The sequence below is a fragment of the Rana temporaria genome, chromosome 1 (genome assembly GCF_905171775.1).
Source record: "Rana temporaria chromosome 1, aRanTem1.1, whole genome shotgun sequence".
Taxonomy (NCBI): domain Eukaryota; kingdom Metazoa; phylum Chordata; class Amphibia; order Anura; family Ranidae; genus Rana; species Rana temporaria.
Window position 1 is genome coordinate 280,931,639 of NC_053489.1, and position 20,114 is coordinate 280,951,752.

At 45.1% G+C, this 20,114-nt stretch overlaps 1 protein-coding gene across 5 annotated transcripts in view; it reads left to right on the forward strand.

Moving 5' to 3' along the window:
- The window catches only part of NMRK1 (nicotinamide riboside kinase 1), a 60,668-nt gene that overhangs the window by 21,230 nt on the left and 19,324 nt on the right, over positions 1–20,114 (forward strand). For all 5 annotated transcript variants that reach the window (XM_040356113.1, XM_040356147.1, XM_040356121.1 and 2 more), the window contains 3 exons: positions 4,292–4,382; positions 6,223–6,271; positions 17,791–17,956. In XM_040356113.1, coding sequence (XP_040212047.1) covers positions 4,292–4,382; positions 6,223–6,271; positions 17,791–17,956 — 306 coding nt within the window. The remainder of the gene's footprint in view (positions 1–4,291; positions 4,383–6,222; positions 6,272–17,790; positions 17,957–20,114) is intronic.

A 20,114-nucleotide genomic window follows, 5' to 3' on the forward strand; every position in this document is an offset into this window, starting at 1 on the left:
CAGCCCCCCCGTATTTTGGCAGCCCCTTACAAGGGTGGGAACAGAAGTCTCTTGAGAAACTGACACGTTTGCACCTAGCACCCGCGTGTTTTTTTTTTTTTTTTTTTTTGGTTAATAGTCAGCCTTATTATTTATAGTTGAGACAGTTTACATAGAGTCCCCTGATGTTCGCACCCATACTCCAGGGCAACTCCCCTTACCAAATTAATTATGGTTTGCGGGGTTAGGTAATGTCTCTGGGATGACATATACTCTTCCGCACTCCCACCCAAATCAATATCCACAATGTTTAAGCTGAGGCCCCATAAGCCTATGGGCTTGAGTTCACGTATAATTAAATATGAGGTGAAAAAACAGTGAAAATACTGGTGCGGTACAACGTTCCTGCTAATGCCCCTGTTATGCTATGCAAAATATAAGCAGTTACTCAGTTCATCCTTATTATTAATTACTTCCACACATTAGCAATATGCAGATACAGGGGCACTGGGAATAAAGTTAATTCACAGCGTTGTTAATACCTGTCCCCAGCCTTCAGGGCATTGGTCCTTGCTCCATGGATTTCACTGATCTGGTCTTATGGGGAGAGATAGAAAAAAACAGGATCCATATTACCTTTTGGTTTCCCGTCCAATAGGGTGATCTGTACTCACTACCGACAAGTGGGGGGGGGATGGGCAGCAGGCAGGAGTGCTGCAAGTGGAAGCTTTCTGTATGCAACCCGTCCCGTGCCTTATCTGTTGTCTCCCGGGGAGGCACGGGGGGGCCGGAGAGTGCGGGCTATCGGATGGCGGCGGAAGCTGGTCTTTTCCGCTGTAGGAGGGCTAGCCCCGCGGTGAGTTCCCTCACTGCAGCGCGATCGCTGCCACTGGAGCACCGCCGGGTCTAGGTCCCTCCATCCTCCTCCGGGTCAGATCCGTACATGGGCCGCCGCTCCCTCAGACGTGCGTGCTTCACGCGCACCACGTCATGCCGCCAGCAGTCGAAAGCGACAGTTTTAACACTTTGCATTTTTTTTTAAATTGTCGCTCTATTTTTGTTTATAGCGCAAAAAATAAAAACCGCAGACTTGATCAAATACCACCAAAAGAAAGCTCTATTTGTGGGAAAAAAAGGATACCAATTTTGTTTGGGAGCAACGTTGCACGACCACACAATTGTCAGTTAAAACGACGCAGTGCCGAATCGCAAAAAGGGGCCTGGTCCCTTACCTGCATTTTGGTCCGGGTCTTAAGTGGTTAAAGTGGAACTGCACTGCATTTGAGCACGACAAACTGAAAATGCTATGCAATTCTTTTTTAATATTCAAAGCAAATTCCCCCATGTCTCCATACTTTATTTTGCTGAGAAATCACCTTGAAACACTCACTCCTAGCATTTTTGGTTGGGGCCATCTTGAGTAAGGCAGATGATTCATGTAGCATTTACTTCATGGAATCCATCTGCTCTAGCTCGGGCATGCATGCAGGGAGGGTGTGCTTAACTGAGAAAACCCCTCCTCCTTTCTTCCTCTCCTGAAGACTCCTGGGATGTATGGCATTAATTGCCCAGGCCAGGAAGTAACTGAAGAAGTGAACAAAAAAAAGTTTAAAACAAGTAAATATAATATAACTTCTATTAAAGTGTTTGTAAACCTGTTACAACCACTTTTACCCACAGGTAAGCCTAGATTAAGGCTTACCTGTAGGTGCTCGAAATATCTCCCAAATCTCCACGTTTTAGGAGATATTCGTCTTAGAAGCCGGCGCCGACATGATCGGCGCATGAGCACAAAAGAAAGGGCGCGATCCGTGCCGTTTCTATAGTGCCCGTGCCGTGACCATTGGCTCCCGCGCGCATGTGCAGGAGTAACGTCACGCGACTTTGGCCAAAAGCAGAGTCCACGGCCCCGGAAGGAAGAGGGGTTGAAGATGGATGCGATGAGAGAGAGGGGACATCACTGACATCGTGGGCTTCTTCTGCAGGTAAGTGGCACATTATGCCTTTACTTTGCAGGGAACAAAGCGGAAGTAAAACCCACTCATGGCCATCATCCGTACTGTATATTCATAATATATTTTCCTATCTATTTACTAATTATAGCATTATAAGGATTACAAATACCGTATTTATCGCGGTATAACGCGCTCCCGCGTATACCGCGCACCCCTAAAGTGGCCCCCAATCCTGTGGAAAAAAAGTTTTTTTGTACTTACAGTTTTGGTGTCTTGCGCGGCGTCCATCGGCGGCCTCGTCGGGTCCGGCGTCCTTCTGCGGCTTCGGGTGTCCTCTTTGGCGAGTCCGGCGTCCGTCTTCGGTGGGTCTGGTGTCCTCTTCGGCGGGTCGGGTGTCCTCTTCGGCGGGTCGGGTGTCCTCTTCGGCGGGTCGGGTGTCCTCTTCGGCGGGTCCGGCGTCCTTCTACGGCGTCCTCGCGTCCTCCCCGCTCGTTTCCCGCCACGAGTTTGAATACTGCGCCGGCATATACCGAGCGCAGTACACTCGTGAATCTTCGGGCAGGCTCAGCAACTGTCGCGCTGACGTCCTGTACGCTCAGGACGTCAGTGCGAGAAGCGCAGAGACTGTCCGAAGATTCACGAGTGTACTGCGCTCGGTATATGCCGGCGCAGTATTCAAACTCGTGGCGGGAAAGCGGGTATCGGCGTATATCGCGCACCCACGATTTTGCCCTGATTTTCAGGGCAAAATAGTGCGCGGTATACACCGATAAATACGGTAGTCTTCAATGTTGATTGAAAGAGTGAAGTTCCACTTTAAATAGGCCGATTTGTGCCTAAATGTTGCATTAGGAAGTTGGAAGCCACAAAGAAGGCTTCTGCCTAGAAAATAGAAAAATCAGAAAATATATTGACATTACATTGACCATTGTAGCATTGCCACCTCATCACTTTGAAAAGCCAACACAAAAGAATTACATAGGTTATTTTATTGAGTTGAATTCAATCGGCTGCTTAAGCCCTGTGCTATTCATATGCCTCTGGTGTCAAGGACAAATTTAGGTCACCTACTAGGATCTATCCATTATTTGTATTTTGGAACAGCAGTTTAGCATATACAAATTCATTTTCATGTTTTAAGTGTAGATTAGAAATAGAAACTGAAATCATCTAACTAGTCACACATTTGTTGTTACAATGTAAATAAGGTACTGATTTCTAAACCTGTTAGGACAGCACAGCATAGACATCTATCCAGTTGCATTGAATGCCATTGCACAACTTCTGGAAGCAAAGTACAGCATCGGGCACATACAGTGTGTCATCCTGGTACTAGCACTACTTGCAGAGGTAGCCTCCAGCACTGGGTAGGAAGATTGGCGTAACAGATGTCCTGACATGTTCCCTTTGATTATAAATTATATTAGGGTGCCACTTAGTGCTGAGGAGAGGGATATGTATCCTTGCACAATTACAGCTTAATAGATCTAGTAGCTCTGATCTGAAGGGAGAAGAGGTCATGACTGAAGACTCGATCCCCAACTGACCACCGAACAGGTTCTGGTCCCAGTTCAATGTCGCCCTAACAACACAATAGGGTTGATTTACTCAAAATGGAGAGTGCAAAAATCTGGTGCAGCTTTGCATGGTAGCCAATCAGCTGCTAACTTTAGCTTGTTCAATTAAAAAAAAAAAAATGCAGAGCTGAACCAGATTGTGCGCTCTCCAGTTTTAGTAAATCAACACCCCTGTGATGGATTTAAATGCCTTTGTGATGTCATCTCTTAACATTGCTATGGCACACAGAAATTGCCATTGGACATGCTGATACCCATTAATTAGACCATCCTCAATACACTGCATTGTGCTACTGTACATACGACACAGGTTCGTTTACCTGGATCAGATTTTAGCTGGTAGGCAAACCTGTCTTCACTTTATCCTGTCAGAATTTCCATGATCATATGATAGGTATCTAATGACTATGGGTGCTTTTGAAATACTTTTCAACAATGTCTTTTAAATTATGTACAATATAAATGAAAGGTATATAAACACACACATACGAATATTGTTCTCCAGTTCCCTGCTACATTATACTTGCTGAGTTACTTATTTTTCTTTTTTGAAAAGCCATTTGAATCCACTATGTTTTATTTATTTAGCTCTCTTTAAAGTAAAAAGATGCTACTAGTAAATGATGGAACATTCTGTAGCAGCGCATTTGTTTGTAAGTAATATAGATAGAACCAGTTCCATTCTATTTGCTGATATTTGTCTGGCATTGAGCACTTCTAATATACAATATGATATATTGTTATTACTGGCCAACCAATGCAGTTGCATTTTTTATACAGAGTGACAAATGGTGGAAAAACTCTACTTGCCAATGAACTTCAAAAAGACCTTTCTAACTGCAGCAAAATCAGCCAGGATGACTACTTCAAGGTATTCATGTGATTTGATGTCATATACTGAATATGTTTTTAAAGTAATAAAGGGGTGCTATGGTCAATGAATACACTTTCATTTTATAACATCATTAGTGTAGTAACAATACAAACAATAGTTATATTTGACAATACAATATAAGCTTACTTTCATGTTGTGAGTCCTGCATGTCTGCTGGGCATCTCTTTCCACAACTTCCTGTATGCTTTTTAGCTTCTCCTCTGCTGTTCATGTTCAATTTTTAAGGACTACATATCTCATGGTACCTTGCTACCTGCAAGCAGTGATTCCTGCACTGACTCCACCCCCGGAAACTCCTCCTCTCAGCGTCTCTGTAGTTCATTGCATAATATTAAAATTTCTTTTGGATTAGGACATTTGATACTGGGGTTAAGGCACGGTTCACACTGGTCCGACATTCGCTCTGACTTCCAGAGCACAAGTTGCATGACATGTCAAAATGAATGGTTCCCTATGGGAGCCGTCCTAATTTGCCTGACTTTGAAAATGCTCCCTACACTACTTTTTTTTTTTTTTTAAGAAGCACATGATTAGAGCCTTATGCCGCGTACACACGCTCAGAATTTCCGACAACAAATGTTCGATGGGAGCTCTTTTGGTTGGAAATTCCGACCGCTTGTAGGTCCCATCGGACATTTGCTGGTTCTCAATTTTTCCGGCAACAAAACGACACACAAAATTCCATGCATGCTCTGAATCAAGTACGAGACGGAAACGTTCGGTCTGGTAAAACTAGCGTTCGTAATGGAGATAGCACATTCGTCACGCTGTATAACGGGCTGAAAAGCGCGAATCGTCTCTCACCAAATTCCTACTAACACGACTGGTATTGAACTTCCCTTTTCTAGTGCCGTCGTAGTGTTGTACGTCACCAAGTTCTTGGTGTTCGGAATTTCCGACATTTGTGTACGCAAGACAAGTTTGAGCCAACATCCTTCGGAAATGTATCCATGGTTTTGTTGTCGGAATGTCCGATCGTCTGTAGGCTCTGATAGACTTAAAAAAAGGGTGAGTTCAGGGCGCAGAGCTGTTGGTGCCTGTGACCCGAATTAACTGATCGTGCCAAACTGTGAAAAACAACATGATAAGGAAATTAGAATTGGAGTGAGGAAATCGGTGGCGGCTTGTGGTAAAAATATACCACAAGCCACCACTAATTTCATCACTCCAATTCTAATTTCCTTATCATATTTTTTTCACGGTTTGGCACGTGGCTTCATAAACTATTCTGAAAAAAATGGTTGCTTTAAAAATTACAAAAGTAGTGTTTGCAATGCCCTCACTATCAAGTATGTTTTCTAGTCATTCACATTACTACTTCCTTTAATCATCACCACAGCGATATATATTGTATAAAAAATCTGTGACCAGATTGAGCATTGGTGAAAAGCATGATCTTTGATCAGGTCAACAAAAACAGCCATTGAAAACAGAGAGTGTATTCTTCATAAAGAAACATTTTGGATTCATGCCTTAGGCCGGCCATACACGGTTCGAAGCCTCGGCCAGTTCAGCAAGAACTGCCCAAGATTTGAATTGTTAATGGGCAGGCTGAATGCACCAAGTTAATGGATCGATCAACTTGGGTACAACCAGCCTGCCAGATTCCCTTTGCGATTATCGTTAGCAATAATCACTGTCTTCTCCTGGCAAAATATGAATGGCTGATTGGGATTATACTGACATGTCATAGCAAATATGTGACCGCATAGTAGTTGCCTGTCTTTGTTACACAAATATGAACTTTTTTTGCCTTTGTTTCAAGAAACAATAAAATGGCAATTATTGGGATATTCTATTTTTTTTTTTAATGCAGCCTGATGCAGAAGTTGCAACAACTGAAAGAGGATTCAAGCGATATGATGGTAAGCACTTAATAGCACCTTAGTATTAGGGCAGAGCTGCTTAAAGGCAAACAGCTGAACTCAAAAATCAAAACCTTATAAGAGAGCTGTTTTACCTGCCTAAGACCCCATTCACACTGAGGAGTTTTTCAGGCGGTACATCGCTAAAAATAGCGCTGCTATACCGCCTGAAAAACTCCTGCACTGCATACTCAATGTGAAAGCCCGAGGCGATGTGCTGGCGGGAGAAAAAAAATCTCCTGCCAGCAGCATCTTTGGAGCGGTGAGAGGAGCGGCGTGTATACCGCTCCTTCACCGCTCCTTCCCAATTAAAACAATGGAAAAAACGTGGCAATACCGCCTGCAATGCGCCTCTGCAGAGGCGCATTGATAGTGGTATTAACCCTTTATCGGCCGCTAGCGGGGGTTAATACCGCATCGCTAGCGGCCGAATCCCGCGGCAAATCCGATGGCATAGTGCCGATATTTTTAGCGCCGCTATACCGCCACTCCGCCTCCCGCCCCAGTGTGAAAGGGGCCTTAGTGTTTGTATTTCTCTCCATCAAGAAGATTTCTACAGTCGGGATGACTGTAGAAAGGATACAGTGATGTTCACTTTTCATTTTGCACATACATAAAGCAGTAGTCAAGAAGTGATGGCCAGGTCTAGGGATGGATGTGAAATTTCAGTGATTTCTTCCTTTAGTTTGCTGTAAGGTGAAATTAGAAGGAAAAAAAGTTAGGATAAATGTAAATGAAAAAATGTGATACTACCGCGCTAAATTAAATAATCAAAATTATACCATTAAAAAAATCACCAAATAATAAACGCAGCAAAAATTGTGTTGTGGGTCAAACAGAGTGAAAATGTATAAATATAATATTTATGCGCTGAATACTAACTTAGATAATGCCAACCGTGCTTATAAGTGATTTAAACTCCGAGTAATACCATAATATAAACAGTAATATACAATATAAATAAATCAGATCCACAATAATAGTCCAATTGTGTTAGATGTACACCAGTGGTTCAATTTGGAACAGCACCCAATTCAGTGTAGTGATAGGAAGTGTGATGTGATCACAAACAAGCTCCTGCTTCACAGGTAGAAGGTCTCCTCCACATAGACACCGTTCATGGAACAAAGAAAGAAACAACTCATAGCGCAGATACACAAGAGACACTAATCTCTAGCAATAGCACACTCACGATACCGCCGTTCAAACAACGCATATATCCACAGTGCACGGATCCTCCATAGAGCCGCTCAGCTGATGTTTCCTCTCCTCATTCGGATCCACGATCCGTCCCGCTCGTAACTCCTCCCCCACGCGTTACGTCAATGGTCACTTGACTTAGTCATGGGTCACTACCCGTCCGCTCTCAGCTGATGTTATTTATGGTCAGCGAGGCACTCAGGCAGAGACGGGATTGGTAGTGAGGGAGTAATTGACATCTCACATCATCGCTGGCATAAAAGGATTAAACATGCACTGTACAAACATCTAGTGCATGTTAGCAATTTTAATATACAAAAACAATTAAAACTTGTTTAAAACTTTTGCGATTAGCATTGGTTTAAACGATCTAGAGATATCCTATGGCAAAAATCTCCTGGGGATATGCAACAAGGCATAGCAGCCTCCAGTGGCCACAAAGGATATAACAGCTTATAACACTACAATATGAGACAATATGCAAATAGAGCCAAAAACAGACTCTTAATATAACTCATATACAATTAAAAATGTACCTAGTTATGTGTCATAGGAATATCAATAAATTATCATAAAAATATTTAAAATATTTTAAAATTTAAAATTTATCAAAGGATAATACAGAGAGGAAAATATGTAAATATGTATAAAATAATTAAAACCAATTAATTATATGGGCCATACCGCAAAAATTCTTCATATGCTCAATCAATAATCCCCGGAGAGGGAGGTACGTATAGTATCCCCAAGGAGAGATATGAGATATAGATCTCCAGAACCCACGGGTAATAATGGAGGTGATAATGGTAGATTATATAGGGACAACCCAAATGGTTATGGTCCTAATAATCTAATAAGATCAACAAGAAATGATCATAACGAACCGAGAACTCCAAAACCCTGGTGGGGGAACAAGAACAATCAAAAACCAAGATCTAAATCTCCAAGAAAACCAGCTTGGAAGAATAAGAATAATCATAAACAGCCAAAACCTCCGCAAAATCGACAAGATTATCAAGGGGGACAACAGTATGGTTATCAACAGGATCACCAGTACTATACCCATGAGTGCAGGGATCCCAGGGATAATTATCCCCAACAGCAATCTAGACCACTACCCCAACAATATGATCATGGGAGCTCAACTCCCAGGGACTATTATCAGTATGATAATAGAAGAAGTCCCATACCTACGCACAACAAATATGAACCACTGGGCAATTACAGAGAGGAGAATGATTCACGTTCTTTTTTAGAGTATCGTCGGAGCGAGAGAACTCCTCCACGGTACGATCAAATGACACATATGCGAAGCCCCAACGAAAGAGAGGATGTAGAGGCGGACACAAGGTCCAAAAGAAGAAAGGTCCAGTAGGGGAGGGCATTTATAACATTAGTGGGATTGAACTAACACGTACTGAACTTTTAACTTTGGATAAAGGGCTTAAGTTTGCGCCAAAACACAATCTAAGCAAATTCGATGTCTATGTGGACATACAAAAGTATACCAGGAAGCTAAATATCAAAAAATATATGATGAACCAACCCATTAAAGAAGCACAGGATCAAACCCTTCTGGGGAGAGTTCAACATAGCCAACTGAGGAATAAATCATTATTTAATCCTCAGGTTCACAATAATGAACACGTTGAAGTTTTCAATAAATTGGTACTTAGAGACCTGGAGAAACTGAAAATAAAAAAAAGTCCCTGATTCCAAAAGTATACACAAAGGAATAAAGGAATTAGAGGAAAACAAACAGGTTATCATCAGACCTGCGGACAAAGGAGGAGCTATAGTGGTACTCTCTAAAGAATATTATTATGAAGAATTGGAAAATCAACTTCAAGATTCGAACACTTACATTAAACTCAGAGGAAACCCCACGAACGAATACAAGGAAGAACTAATTGATCTGGTACAAAGAGGAAGAGATAAAGGAGTACTCTACAAAAGAGAATTTAAGTATTTAGTTCCTGATAATTGTAGGGTGCCTATTATATATACAATTCCGAAGATCCATAAGGACCCACTCAGACCCCCAGGTAGACCCATTATTAATGGAATTCAGTCCATAAATGCAAGACTAGGACAGTATGTAGATAAGTTCATCCAACCTTTGGTCCCACAAACGAGGGCTTACCTAAGGGACACGAAACATCTGATCCAGATTTTGGATACTGTAAAAGTTGAAAGATCGGAGAACTATCTACTAGCAACTGCCGATGTGTCCTCGCTCTATACTGTCATCAATCATATAGAAGCAATACAGGGATCCAAATGGGCACTAAATAAATTTGGGTCACTTGTGTCCAAACAAAATAGGTTTGTGTTGAGATGTTTGGCATTCGGCCTACAACATAACTATTTTTGGCACAGACAGAAGTATTACCGGCAACTCAATGGCATTGGCATGGGTGCGAAGTATGCACCAAGTGTTGCCAATGTCTTCATGGCTGAGTGGGAGGAAACTGCTATTTATGAGAATCTGCCAGATCAATTAGTACTGTATAAAAGATTTATTGATGATTGTATTCTTATATGGAAGGGAGATGTTGAATCCTTAATCCAATTCTTTGAAAAATTAAATCTAAACCATAAAAACATTGGGCCATATTCTCAAACAAGTTACACCGGCGTATATGGAGATGCGCGGCGTGCGTGTAAAGATGCACCGTCCTATCTATGCGCCATAGTCACAGAACCAGATCCGCCAGAAATCAGGCTACTCCTGTCCGTCTTAACTAGTTTAAGTTTACGCAGCGTAGGCGTATATTTCAGCTGATGGCATCCTAGGCTGCCATAGAATTTGTATTCAAATATGCAAATGATGTAGATGCGCTGATTCCCGAACCTACGCGCGATCGGCTTAGGCTACGCGCTGTGCGCGTAAGACGATTGTCCGGCTGAAAGTTACCCCTTATAAAGCTCGGTTAACTTTGCTCCAGACCTGAGTAAGTTAGCTTGAAAAAAGCAAATACAGCAGCACCATCCCGGACGAGCTGAGCAACCAAATTTTGCGGACAACACATTCGTATGCCAACATGCCAGGGGCAGGCGTGGTCTTAGCACTGCTAGTGTGTGAGGAGGAAGAGGCACTTAGAAGGAGGAGGGCACGGAGGAGGGCACGTGAGAGGATCTACCCACAGCGCATTAGCCTCTTTGGCATGGCTGATGTGGATGTGTATCACCGTTATAGATTCAGCCCTGATGCCATCCTTAAAATTACCAGAGCCCTGAAGAATGACATCAGCAGCCCAACACAACGATCCCATGCAGTGCAGCCACTGGTGAAGGTCCTGGCAACATTGCATTTTCTTGCCACAGGCTCTTTTCAAAGAACCAGTGGAGACGTGGTTGGGATATCCCAAACCAGCATGAGTAGATGCGTGCACCAAGTTGTCCCCGCAATACTCCGACGCATGTCGCACCACATAATCAGACCCACCCAGGAGGACATGCGGCTGAAGGCAATGACAGATTTCTGCCTAATTGATGGTTTCCCACGCACTGTGGGTGCAATTGATTGTACCCATGTGGCAATACAGCCCCCCCACGAGACCGAGCACATATACCGCAACAGAAAACATTGGCATTCTATCAATGTCCAAGTGATCGTGGATGCACATGGCCTCATATGGCACGTCCGTGCAAAACACCCCGGATCCAGCCATGACAGCTTTATATTCAGGCAAAGTGACATCCCAAGACAATTTGAGCAGAATGTGTATGGGGACAGTTGGCTGGTTGGTGAGTGACATGGGTGTCAGGTATGACTGTCCCCCCCCATGATGCAGACATCACGAGGGGCACATGCATTACTAACATCCTCCTGTCTTTTCCCTTCCAGGTGACTCTGCATATGCCCTGGGACCTCATCTCATGACTCCATTCCGCAATCCGCAAACACCAGGAGAGAGAAGATATAACGAAGCACACGCACGCACCCGTGCAGTGGTTGAGCGAACATTTGGCCTCCTTAAGTCACGATTTCGATGCCTGGATAAGACTGGGGGTACCCTGCTGTATTCCCCCAACTTCGTGTGCCAAATCATCGCTGCATGTTGCGTGCTGCACAACTTCGCAGTGAGAAAGGGCCTGCAGATTGACCTACGTGATGACCTGACCCCCCAACCACCATGTCCCCCCCTAACCGAGGCTACCCCGTCTGCTGATGGTACAGCAGTCAGGAGATGTCTCGTGGAGCGAATCTTTGAACGTTAAACACAAACATTAAACATGGCACACAGAAAATGCACGCATGCACACCACTGTGGTCCCTAACACACACCCCACATGCACAGAACATTGGATTAGACCGAAGTACACCGCACGGTACTAAGGAGCAGCAACGCCGCGTCAAGGCCCCAATGATGTTGCTGTCCATTCATACGTCATTCATACGGACCTGGGGAGAACTTATCACCAGCGCCCGAGGGTGACACCCCTTACTGGCAGGAATATCACCACCCCACATTCACACACCATTCACACTGTACTCTGCAACACTGCCTGTGTGCAGCACCCAAAATTAAAAAAAAAGCTCTTAACCAGAGCAAATAATAAAATAAGCTCTTAACCAGAGCAAATGAAGAATAAATAATCACTTGCCCCGGCGCGGGCTACGCCTGGTGCCCAGGTTCCTGGCCCTCACTTGCCTGGGGGGAGCTGGGGCATCAGGTGGAGGAACATCTCCAGGTGGAGGAACATTCCCAGGTGCCTCCCTGCCTGCCTGTCTGCCCTCCAAAGCTAGTGCTATGCGGGTGAGCAATGACTCCTGGGTAGCTGTCTGGGCCTGAACAGCCCTTCGCAGGCACCTGACCTCCCCCACAAGTTCGGCAGTTGTAGTCTGCAGCTCACCCAGGCTGGTGATTGTGGCTGCGCAGTTTCCAGCCACATCTTGGAGAGCATCTGGTACTGCTCCCGAGGAGGCCAAGCTGTCGGACAGGCGCCTCAACTCCACCAAGATTTCCCCCATATGACGGGTTTGCTGGTCCTGCTGCCTGGCCAGATTCTCATGCAGCATTTCTGCCGCACCCCTTGTCCTGTGGGTAGCCCTCCTGGGGACAGGAGTGGCTGGGCCCCTTGCATAGAGTGAGGACCTGGAGGGGCTGGAGATGAGGGGGATGGGACGGGAGGGACTGGAGAGGGTGTTGGAGGACCCTGAGGGGCTGGAGATGCGGGGGCTTTGTGATGGTCCTGCCACCACATGCGACTCCTCCAAAAAAATGAAGACCTCCTGCTCGCTGTGGACCACCTCTTCCTGGACCACCTCTTCCTGGACCTCCTCTTCATGGACCTCCTCCTCAACAACCTCCTGCGCGGAGGACTGACCACTCCCCTCCACCAAGGCCTGTTGGCTTCCCAGGAGGTCAGTCACAGAAGCAGACTGCTCAGTGGATGATGGTCTGTGACGGCCACTGGCAGCATTGGATGGCCCCGCTTCATCCTGCTCACCTGTGGATGACACAAAACATTCACATGTTGGTGGACCCACACACTTGTCACATAACCCACCACCCCCACCACACATGCAACACACCAGAAGATAAAACACACTTACCTGTCCTCATGGGTGGCTCACTTGAGTCATGGCCCTCCAGGCCCTCCACCTGCTCCCTCCGAAGGCAGTGGGCAATCACTTCCTCCTCTTGAGTGAGCCGGGTAGAACAGGGTGGCCCCCCTCCTGTGCCCCTGGCATGCTTTGCAATGATGGCCATCTTGTTCCTGACCACACCACGCAGGTCATTAATTTTTTTAAGAATTTCCTGGGGGGGTCCTTGCCTCATGGCCTAAGGCATTGACCTGGGCAGTCACTTTCCTAAGGATCTCCTCCTTTTTGGTTTTACTTGTGCTGCCACTGTCAGCACCATGGAGTCTTGAATCGTATCTCTCCATGGCAGAGACTACGATGGCCCTCTCATCTTGGCTGAAATTTTTTTTTCTCCTTTCCTTCCTGGGTCCAGGCATTGCAAAGCTAAAGAGCAAAATCTCACCGACACCACCAACAGAATAAATGGAGTCACTTTGCACTCGTTGGGCGCATGTGGTGACGCTTTTATGCACTGGGCCGGCCCAACTCAGCAGGGATTTACGCCTACTGTTGTTATGCGCAGAGGGCGGGGCACGTCCGGCGCATGCTCCGTTCGGTCTGGACATCATTTGCATGGGGTCACGGTTCATTAGCATTCTTCACGCCCACATCCCTCCTACCGTCACTTGCGCCTACTTACGCCGACACATTTCAGCTCCGCGAGCGCAACGTAGGACGCATGTGGTACGGGAATATGGGAGAGCTCTCTCCAAGTTAAGCCGGCGTAGCGCAACTATGATGCGCTACACCTGAGTAAATATGCGCCGATCTACGAGAATATGGCCCATTGTACTCACTTATACCATCAATGAAAAAACTATACAATTTCTGGATTTAGAAATTACACTCGAAGCTCAAAAGATTACCACGAAAACCTTTTTCAAACCGGTTGAGCGGAATAGCTATATACCGGTGGATAGTTGCCACCATGATCCATGGCTCATCAACATCCCGAAAGGCCAATTAGTGAGAATCCGCATGAATTCTACCGATCCACAGACATACTTGGAGCAAGCCAATTTGATTGGCGAGAAATTTACTAATAAAGGATATAATAGCTTCATACAGATGCAAATCCAAAACGTGTTAGAAATACCCAGAGAGGCATTAATTGAAGATAGGATAAAAAGCAAAACCTTGGACGATCAAATACCAATTATTTTGAATTATAACGTCCAACATAGACAATTGGAAACCATCTTCAAAAGACATTGGTCTATATTACAGGCTGACAAACAGCTACAGTGTATACTTCCAAGTATGCCAAGGGTAATATACAGACGTGCTCCCTCCCTGAGGGATCTGGTGGCAAAAAATGTACCTGATCCCCCCACCTAAATCGAATACTTTAACCTTCTTCCAAGGCAAGGGATTTTTTCCTTGTAAAAGGTGTTTTGCCTGCAAAAAGACCAACTTTAATGGCCAAAAATGCTCCAGCTTCGTGTCCAATGTTACACAAAAAGAATACCAAATAAAAGATTTAATAACATGTAGGACGGAGGGAGTAGTTTATGCTCTACAATGCTCGTGTTCTCTGCAGTATATTGGCCGCACAAAAAGACCTTTATGGAAACGTCTCAGGGAACACGTCCAAAACATTGAAAAGGGCTTTCCCAATCATAATGTGTCACGCCATTTTGCCCTGTGCCATAATATGAACCCCAAAGATCTCAAATTTTGGGCAATTGCTAAATATAACCCACATTGGAGAGGGAGCCATATGGTACGGACATTAAGCCAATCTGAATCAAGATGGATACATGAAATGAAATCATTGTCGCCCAATGGGTTAAATATAGAATTTGACCTCAATTGTTTCATCTCTGATTATTGATTGAGCATATGAAGAATTTTTGCGGTATGGCCCATATAATTAATTGGTTTTAATTATTTTATACATATTTACATATTTTCCTCTCTGTATTATCCTTTGATAAATTTTAAAATATTTTAAATATTTTTATGATATTTTATTGATATTCCTATGACACATAACTAGGTACATTTTTAGTTGTATATGAGTTATATTAAGAGTCTGTTTTTGGCTCTATTTGCATATTGTCTCATATTGTAGTGTTATAAGCTGTTATATCCTTTGTGGCCACTGGAGGCTGCTATGCCTTGTTGCATATCCCCAGGAGATTTTTGCCATAGGATATCTCTAGATCGTTTAAACCAATGCTAATCGCAAAAGTTTTAAACAAGTTTTAATTGTTTTTGTATATTAAAATTGCTAACATGCACTAGATGTTTGCACAGTGCATGTTTAATCCTTTTATGCCAGCGATGATGTGAGATGTCAATTACTCCCTCACTACCAATCCCGTCTCTGCCTGAGTGCCTCGCTGACCATAAATAACATCAGCTGAGAGCGGACGGGTAGTGACCCATGACTAAGTCAAGTGACCATTGACGTAACGCGTGGGGGAGGAGTTACGAGCGGGACGGATCGTGGATCCGAATGAGGAGAGGAAACATCAGCTGAGCGGCTCTATGGAGGATCGGTGCACTGTGGATATATGCGTTGTTTGAACGGCGGTATCGTGAGTGTGCTATTGCTAGAGATTAGTGTCTCTTGTGTATCTGGTGCTCTACCATCTGCGCTATGAGTTGTTTCTTTCTTTGTTCCATGAGCGGTGTCTATGTGGAGGAGACCTTCTACCTGTGAAGCAGGAGCTTGTTTGTGATCACATCACACTTCCTATCACTACACTGAATTGGGTGCTGTTCCAAGTTGAACCACTGGTGTACATCTAACACAATTGGACTATTATTGTGGATCTGATTTATTTATATTGTATATTACTGTTTATATTATGGTATTACTCGGAGTTTAAATCACTTATAAGCACGGTTGGCATTATCTAAGTTAGTATTCAGCGAATAAATATTATATTTATACAGGATAAATGTAAAGATCCCCACAGTTAGCGTGGGAGTAATATGTTAACAGGCTTCTAAATAGCAGCACAATGATATCCATGCATTGCAAATGAGGTGGCTACTGCAAATTACCCATGTAACCCTAGCCCAGGGTTAGGCAACCTGGGGCCCTCCATGTCCCTGGGAGTAATTGTAACTGACAGCCTTGCAATGCCTCATGGGAAATTGTAGTTCCACAACAGCTGGAGGGACCCAGGTTGCCTACCCCTGCCCTAGCCCAAGTCAGTCCCTAAGGTATATAGGTAAATGAAAAAGTGTCTAATAGATGTAGAATGGATAGAAATGTCAAAGCTTAAAGTGGTTGTAATAAACCTCACACTTGAAATTTGAATAAAGCGTATCCCTCTATAGTGTGTTATCCTTAAGTCCCCTTTCACACTTATGCAACTTGTACCACGATTTTGGATGGCAAAACCATATGACAAGTCATTCTCCATGATTTTCAATGACTACCATTTATATTGGCACGACTTTAAGTCGTGCCGACTTCAAAGTAGTTCCTGCACTACTTTTTTAGTCAGATTCCGTATTAACCGGTCCGTCTTTGGCATGCGACTTGTACAAGACTTGTGCATGAAGGGGAACTCCACACCAATTAAAAAAAAAAAAACCCTGCATGGGTTCCCCTTCATGAGCATAAAGGGCCCATAGGTCTGGTATGGATTTTAAGGGGAACCCCCAAATCCATACCAGACCCTGATCCGAGCACTAGCCCGGCTGGTCAGGAAAGGGGTGGGGACAAGCGAGCACCCCCCTCCTGAGCCGTACCAGGCCTCATGCCCTTAACATGGGGGGTGGGTGCTTTGGGGCAGCGCCCCACACCCCAAAGCACCTTGCCCCCTTGTTGATGAGGACAAGGGCCCCTTCCCGACAACCCTGGCCGTTGGTTGTCGGGGTCTGTGGGTGGGGGGCTTATTGGAATCTGGGAGCCCCATTTATATAGGCATGGGACGTGGTCACCGGGTGACCCCGCCCCATAGGACGTCACAGTCCCATGGAATGATGGGAATGCAACGTCCTGTGGGGCAGGGTCATCACCTGGTGACCACGCCCCATGCCTATATAAATGGTTGCGCACCGCACCCACTGTAATACAGCCGGAGGGAGCGTTGTGCCAACATCGGGACAAGAGAAGAGCTCCCTCGTCCCCACCCCCTTTCCTGACCGGCCGGGCTGGTGCTCGGATAAGGGTCTGGTATGGATTTTGGGGGGGGGGGCACGCCGTTTTTGCGGCGGGGGTTCCCCTTAAAACCCTTTCCAGACCGATGGGCCGAGAATGCCAATGAAGGGGAAACCCATGTCGTTTTTTTTCCCCGAAAATATTGGCGTGGAGTTCTCCCTAATTATTGGGGCATCAAAGTCGGCATCCCTGCTCATTGAAGTCGTACTTCAAGTCATGGGGCACAGGGGTCAAAAGCATAATGGGAATGTGTTTTTTTTTGGGTGGAGACAATATGCATGCAGCCTTCTTATGGAATATGACATAAAGCACTGAGATGATTTCACAATGAAGTGCATCTCCTATCTTACAATATTGCTTTTTTTAAACCGATGAGCTACAAGGTGCCAGCACCCGAACGGTCCATCAATATAGGGGGGTAGAGATGTGTAGCAGTGCCATATGGGTATGCATTTAATTTTTAATGGGTTGTTTTCAGTGGCAGTTTTAACACTCTGTTCCAAGAATGTATTAATGAATGTTTGATCTTTTATGCAAGTATAGATTTATTGTACGTCTTTGTATACAATCATTGGCTCATTAAAGTGCATATATGTCTTCTAGAACTTGAGGCCTTGGAAATGGAAAAAATGATGTCAACTGTTCAGTCGTGGATATCTCAGCATAACAAATGTGCCTCCTCAGAAGATAAATTAAATATAGTGCAAGAAAGATGCGAAAACACTGTGCACTTTTTAGTAGTTGAAGGTTTCCTCCTGTATCACTATGAGTAAGTATGAAATAGGCCTGCACGCTGCAGATGAAAAAGCCCAATACAGCGTTTTTTTATTGATCTAAATTGCAGCCATTGTTTACAATGTGCCTGTACACACAGGCACGTAAACAAGCACTGCGTATTCTTGAGTTAAAAGTGGTAAAAAAAGAAAAATCAGCGTTCCCGGTCAGTATTTTGCATCAGTACACGGAAATGTGCGCATATGAGCATAAATATTAATGTGTTTTCCCTAGGAATATAGGGGGTTATCCTCAAAAGAGATACTCCGACTTAACTGCTGTTCAGTCTGTGTGTAACTTTGGAAACGATCCTCAAAAGGCTTTTTCCAAAGTTACACAGAAGATCCGGCATGTGTAATTGAATTACACTGCCTAATTTTAGGATGCAGTACCGCATCCGCCGCTGGGGGCATTTCGAGTCGAAATGCCATTGCTAGTATGCAAATTAGCACTTAAGGCGATCCACAAAGCTTTCTAGCTTCCTTTTTGCGCCGTAAGTGTTATTTTGCAAGTGTAAAATTAGGGCTCGTTCTACAAAGTGTAAAGTTAGTCACACCTTGTAAAGGCCCATTCCAGCGACGGCATTTGGTATGCTTTCCCGAGGGAGAACTCCACGGCAATTTGTAAAAAACAAAACCGGCATGGGTTCCCCCCCAGGAGCATACCAGGCCCTTAGGTCTGGCATGGGTTGTAAGGAGACCCCCCCACGCCGAAAAATTGACGTAGGGGGTCCCCCTACAATCCATACCAGACCCGTATCCAAAGCACGCTACCCCGGCCGGCCAGGAAGGGAGTGGGGACGAGCGAGCGCCCCCCCCCCCCTCCTGAGCCGTGCCAGGCCGCGTGCCCTCAACATGGGGGGGTTGGGTGCTCTGGGGCAGGGGGGCGCACTGCGGGCCCCCCCACCCCAGAGCACCCTGTCCCCATGTTGATGAGGACAGGACCTCTTCCCGACAACCCTTGCCATTGGTTGTCGGGGTCTGCGGGCGGAGGCTTATCGGAATCTGGGAGTCCCCTTTAATAAGGGGGCCCCCAGATACCGGCCCCCCACCCTAAGTGAATGGATATGGGGTACATCGTACCCCTATCCATTCACCTGTAGGCAAAAAGTAAAATGTAGTAAACACACAACACAAGGCTTTTTAAAATAGTTTATTATTCTGCTCCGGAGGCCCCCCCTGTCTTTGTTATTAGCTCAATTACCAGGGGGGGCTTCTTCCGCTCTCCGGGGGTCTTCTCCGCTCTCCGGGGGTCTTCTCCGCTCTCCGGGGGTCTTCTCCGGACTCCGGGGGGCTTCTTCCATCTTCTCCCCTCTTCCGCTCTTGACTCGGCGAACCCCGGTTCTTCTTCAGCTCTCCGGTGCCTTCTTCTTCAGCGCTGGCTGCCTGCTATGTTTGTGTGTTAGCTCGATTTCAAACAGGCAGCCGGCGCGGTCTTCTGTGGCGTCATCTTCTCTTCTGGTCTTCTGTTCTTCCGATGTTGCCTCGTCGCCTGTTGTCGCTGTAATGATGGAAGCGCGCCTTGCATCCCATTTATATAGGCATCACCGTCCCATCATGCTCCGGTAGGTACCCACGGTACCCACGCGCGATGTCTGCCGGACACCCGCGATTCCCCGCAATCACGGCAGGACCATGGATCTGTGTGTGTAAACACACAGATCCATGTCCTGTCAGCGGTGAGGAGACTGATGTGTGTTCCCAGTACAGAGGAACACACATCGATCTCCTCCCCTTGTGAGTCACCCTCCCCCTAACAGTTAGAACATACTTTAGGGAACATATTTAACCCCTTCAGCGCCCCTAGTGTTAACCCCTTCTCTGCCAGTCACATTTACACAGTAATCAGTGCATTTTATAGCACTACTGTGTAAATGTGAATGGCCCCAAAAATGTGTCAAAAGTGTCCGATATGTCCGCTGCAATGTCACGGTCACATTTAAAAAAATCGCCACCATTACTAGTAAAAAATAAAGAAAAATAAAAATGCCATAATTCTATTTCCTATTTTGTAGACGCTATAACTTTTGCGCAAACCGATCAAATACGCTTATTGCGTTTTTTTTACCAAAAATATGTAGAATATGGATCGGTCTAAACTGAGGAAAAAAATTATTATTTTTTTTTTAAATGATGATATTTATTAAATCAAAA